The 5,887-nt window shown below is 34.5% G+C and overlaps 1 protein-coding gene across 1 annotated transcript; it reads left to right on the top strand.

Annotated features, from left to right (window-relative positions):
- The first annotated feature begins 77 nt into the window (after positions 1-77).
- LOC128242483 (COMM domain-containing protein 2-like) lies at positions 78-5,587 on the top strand. The gene is made up of 6 exons (XM_052959642.1): positions 78-222; positions 1,556-1,633; positions 2,037-2,119; positions 2,845-3,018; positions 3,524-3,610; positions 4,815-5,587. The coding sequence occupies exons 1-6, from the start codon at positions 156-158 to the stop codon at positions 4,923-4,925; spliced, it is 600 nt and encodes a 199-aa protein (XP_052815602.1). The 5' UTR covers positions 78-155; the 3' UTR covers positions 4,926-5,587.
- Positions 5,588-5,887: the final 300 nt, after the last annotated feature.

Here is a 5,887-nt window from a genome sequence, read left to right as displayed (position 1 = left end):
TGGTACGCATATTATTAATTTTTCGCGTAAGTTTCCTTGTTTCCGAATCCATAATTTGCAATAAACCATTCGATTATTATACTTCCGGGGCGTTAAAATGTAAATAAAATAAGAAAATTAAACTTTTTAGTAAAAATTCACCTTAAAAATTCAAGATGTTGCTTATGTTTGATGAAAAACATAAAAAACATCTATCATTTTTGGTTGACATCGAAATTATCGGTAAGGTATTGTGTGAATTTAATGTTGCAATGTAATTTCGCGACCTGTCATATTTTTACAAATTAATGTTCGTTCGTTAAATATTTTATAGAAAAGCAAGACATATTATGATACCATTTTAAGGTCGCATGGTTAAATTTTCCTTATGTTTTTAGTCAAATTGTGATTAATGTAGTGAAGTTTTGATCAAAATAACTGAGGTTGACAATACAGCCAAGACACTATAGCGCCGATTGAGAGACAAGTTTAAAACTTAGAGACGATACGGCACTGATTAAGAATTACATGGCCTAGATTGACTAATTAAATGTCAGATGATAATTGTTTGAGGTTGTGAAGGTCTCCCTCGCCTATTGGCTGCACTGGCTTCACCCAGCTGTGACAACATTACAACTGTAACGGTGCGCTGTAGGCGGCGGATGTGCGTTCATGATTATATTCCGTATAAAACGGAAGTACGTTCATACCAGATGTAAACTTGGTTATGCAAATAAGCAAATCCCGGGCTATGTGAAAATAGAGAAGTTAGTGTATATAAAGACCAGTGGACCCCTTCAGGGTCGAGCATGCTTTTCCCTGACGGGATCTGTTGGTGTTTGTTTCATTGGCTCGCACGTTACAAATAGTGGCAGCGGTGGGATAATGACAACTGCCCGACGGAGATGCCTTACCCATAAGATTCCCAGTCTAAAACTCGGGACAAGTCTTCTCGGAGGGGAAAAAAAAACAGTTCGCTGTAGGCGGTGGAGGTGGGTTCATAATAATATTCCGTATAAAACGGAAGTACGTTCATACCGGATGTAAACTTGGTTATGCAAATAAGCAAATCCCGGGCTATGTGAAAATAGAGAAGTTAGTGTATATAAAGACCAGTGGACCCCTTCAGGGTCGAGCATGCTTTTCCCTGAAGGGATCTGTTGGTGTTTCATTGGCTCGCACGTTACACAACTTAAATTGTGTTTTAAATGCCAAAAGTGACATGAGATAGAAGTGACTGCAACTTTTGACCCAACTCCCTTGCAGATATTAGAAGACATGAAGAAAGAGATTAAGATACAAGAGATCCAGGTGTGATACACTAGCTTCTTGTGAATAGAAATCTTAATTTCTTTTATATGCTTAAAGCACTGATACACAGGATACAACCGTTCTGGGTTGAACCAGTACTGTGTACACCAATTCCCCCTAATTACCCTTTTAATGCTGAATGCTAGGCAAGGGAGCTACTAGTCCAAAGCTATTGGGGAGTACATGAACATTAATGTTGTTACAGCTGAAACTTACCATACTGTCATACCAGTGTTTAACTTATTTTCATACATTTTTTGTTTAGTTCTTCAAGAGTTCTGCAGAATCAGCCTTGAATTCATAAAAAAAGGAGCCAACAGCAAGATTTATGAAAGCGCAGCTAGTAAGATTTTTCAAATAACAATATAAATTAGTTTTAATTTAATATTTATTTTGCAATTGAAACTTTAAACATATTGTTAACATTCACAGAACCTATAGCAAGAACTTCCATTTACTTATGTAATACTTCTTAATTTGTGTGAAAACAATTTTGCACGCATGTAACAGTGAAGTCGTACACTGGGAAAAGTCAGTTTGCCTTAACATCAATCTGTGTAACAAGTTCTTTGTGTATTCATATATCTAAATATCTTCATTATATTTCTTTTCATTTTTCCATCATTGTTTTAGCAAATAAACAGCAAAGAGGAATCCTTTATGCTGTGACTATGATTAATACCAGGGATTCACAATTGAACAGTTGTTTCTATTCTTTGACATGTAATACTACATTTGTCTTCCAGAGAAACTCGGAGTGCCAGCAGACACAGTCCAGCATGGTGTTGAGGGTCTTATGTATCTCCTCACAGAGAGCTCCAAACTCCTGGTAAGACCTGCGATCTTCAAGCAAACACTGAAGATCAAACACGAATGCTATCTTGGTTCTCAAGACAATTAAAGCTTTTCTTGGTGTAGTCTGGCCATAGCTTAAAACCTGTTGTAGATATTTGAATGAAACTTACAATATTGTAGCATGCCAGAGATAGTCTATTTGTAGCAAGGATTATAACCCATGGCTTTAATCATTGTTGGGTTTTGCCACTTTTAAACTGAAATAAAACAGTTAAATTTAAGCTTTGTATCTCATTTTTGGTGCTCTTGTTAGCTTGTCCAGTTTTGCTTATAAGAGTATTAAAAATAGTTTTGAACTAAATTTCAAATACAGACACCTGGCCCCCATAGAGGAGCAAATCAAATTTTGATAAAAGCCTGTTTTTAAAAAATATTCAAGTGAAGTCGCCTTATTTTTTTTGTGTTTGTGTAATAATGGTGATATTGTCATAAAACGAAAGTTTCTTAAGAATTTAACATGCCTCTTTTTTTTTTAAACTTATCTTACCGTTCTGTTCATCAGTGGGATGGCCAAGTGGTTAATGTATCAGCCCCTGGATCAGAGGGTCCTGGGTTCAATCCCCACTCAGAAATTAGACGATAATAGTACAGGTTATCAACAAGTAACAATGGTAAATGGTTCTTTATCACCTATGTACATAATAGATTTGAAATTTCATTTTGACATACTGGTAAAATAAATCAGACCTTGTCTTACAGATTAGTGAGATAGACTTCCAGGACTCTATAATGACGCTTGGCTTCACTGAGGAGACACGGCAAGAACTACTGCAACAGTACGTGGACCATCGACGCGAGATACGCTCAGTCTTGTCAGAGATGGCTATTGACCTGCCACATTACCACAACCTGGAGTGGCGGCTTGATGTTCAGGTACTTGAGGGTTATGTGCTAGGTTAACCATTTAGCATTGAAATGATGGAGGTTTATTGTGCTACTACAGCAGTTTGTTTAATACTGACACCACAACCCACAATTACCTGCTGAATGATTGATAAAATCTGCAAGTAATGAGTGAATAAGAATCACTTGATAAAACAGTCAATAAACTTAGAAACTAAATCTATGATATTTGGGTGTACCACTCATCTGACATACAAAATTCACTTCAAACCCATCTGTAAAGTGGAGACTGACTGTTCTAGTTGTGGTGGTAACTAATGTTGTCTTCAGTGCAAAATTACAATTTGAAGGTTCTATTTCTAGGTAATTGACAAGCATGTTTTGCTATTTTAAAAGTTTATTTGAAAACATTAGATTTACTACTATTTCTGTATTCTACGCACTTATTAACAAACTAGCCTCATTAGCTGTTCATTGAGACAACATTACTATACGATGTAACCTTATGACAGTTAATTCAAGGGTTTGTTTTCAGCTTGCAAGTCGGTCTTTACGAAGACAGATCACGCCCACGGTGACAATGCGCCTGGAGACGAAGGATGGGGACAAGACAAGCTCCCAGGTAATTTTGGAATTAATTTTAATACATAATAATCTAATGTTTAGCTCATCTATATTTGAGGTCAAGTTACTTGATGTCGTCTTTGTCCTCTTTGTTTGCCTGCTAAGTCATAACTGGAAAAATGTTCAATTAATGCTTTCCGTTGCTCTATTGAAAAAGCAGGTGAGTGTTGTTGTTTTCTATACAGCACACTTTATAATACGAAGAAGTGCAGTACCTAAGAATAATCACAATCATCATACCCTTCATATTACCAGTATATATCAATAACATCTTGATGCTGATTTATCAAAATAAAGGAAAGTTTGCATTGCATTGAATGAAATATGATCTTGAAGAAATAGTAAAAAGTATAGAAAAACAGCCTTACAGGCTACATTGAAGGTTACTGACTATTAATTAATTTCCTTATACATTTCAAGTAGGCAAACTTCATACCGGATCAAAAATACATTCCTAGCTTTTAACGTATTTGATAACCCTACATTTCCTTAAAATTCCCTTCAAATCCAATGAAGTACTTTATAATGAATAAAACACATGTAAAAATTAATAAACAAGATAGCGAATTACTAGTGATGGTGCAGTAATCGAATATAATCGATTAATCATCAATTTACACCCAAAAGGTTTGGTAAGGGTTACCGGTACATCCTTATCAAAAATAGGTAGGGTAGGTAGGCTTTCTATTTTTTTTTATTGGGTTTTATATAAGAATGTCATTTTTATCATTGGAGAATGGTTTGAAAGTAATCTTCAGTATGAAGCATTCAAGGTAAATTTAAACTACATATTTTCTTTAGTTTTTTAAGTTTTTCATTTTTTTTTCCGACTGATTATAAACACGTTAGGGTTGGCGCCTATTTCGTAGGTAGGGTCGGGTTACCCGAACCAAATATATATTTTTTTAGGCCTCATCTATAATCAATTTTTACCCAACCTTATTATTTAACTTAAAAACAACAAATACATTTGTAAAATAAAAGTTGTTGAATCATAACACCATACATCGAATAATTTCTGTGAGTGCATAAACAATTGAAAGTTGGATATAAAAAAAAACATTTGTCTTTCCAAAATATAGACGACATAATTATAAGTTGTTGAAAATTAACATAATAAAAAAAATATTCAGATATCCCTCAACACAAAAAGACTAAGAAACTACATCATCTGCCTACTATAACTACCTTACTTCTTCCAGGTATTGCAGACGGACCCCGTGAACCTCGTGCATCTGACCCGTTGCCTTGACGACGCCCTCCAGGAAATGAAGTCCCCCTACTGTCGCAGGATTGTCAGAAACATTAAATAACCCTTTGTGTGTATGTGTGTAATACGCTCTGTGATAATAAACATTGTTTATACATGTATAAACTTTGTGAAAGTGTTCATGTCATGTGAAGTTTGAGTTAGAGTACATGCTGTTTGGTATCTTAATAAATTTGTCATTTATTTACAAATGTATATGAAATGGCACAATTCACTGTCATTTTAATCAGTATGTTTGACACGTAAACTCGTTCTTTAAAGAAGCATACATAATAAATCTTAAAATATTTTTTGTTAGATTAGGGGTCTTACTTTCTCCATGTGAAATTGTATTGGAAAATATTCAGTATTTTTTTAGTTATTCATGAAAAATAATTCCAGGCAAAAAGAGAAGCCCCTTATAAGAATAAATCAACAAATTAAGTTCATTTTATTGCAATGACTTGTTTCTACCAGTAACCCTGATGGTATTTAAGATAATCACTGATTAAAATGTTTGGGGTCAATTTTGTTTTAGCTTTGAAAATATGAAATAGGCGATAAAGTATTCTATTTGTGTTTAGCTATGCCAAGGGCAGTTACTCTGACAGGCTTGAGTAGTTAGTTCCGTACAGAGTTACTGGTGCAATATGTTCAGTGTTTCAATAATGTACACTATCGCCGTGTATAATTCAAATGTATAAATAAAAAGAGATAAGCCGTTTATTAATTTGATACTTCACAATTTGTTTACAGAGGTTTTTCTTGGAAACAACGACGTGTTTTTATGATGCAGTATCTAAGCACTCTCACATATTTACCGTTTTTCCAACTTTTTATTTTTTGTCTTGGAATGAACCAATTTTTGCGTACATATCTGCAAACCAGTGATATTTAAAAGACTGCTGACAAAAGATCAGATCGCAGATTTTCATATTTCCCTTCCCGTTTTATGGCTTACTAACGGTTTAAGAAAAACGCATAAAACATTGATTTTAAAACGGAAATATGAACATCTCCGATCTG

The sequence above is a fragment of the Mya arenaria genome, chromosome 8 (assembly GCF_026914265.1).
Source record: "Mya arenaria isolate MELC-2E11 chromosome 8, ASM2691426v1".
NCBI lineage: Eukaryota > Metazoa > Mollusca > Bivalvia > Myida > Myidae > Mya > Mya arenaria.
This window is presented reverse-complemented; position numbering and strand designations above follow the sequence as displayed.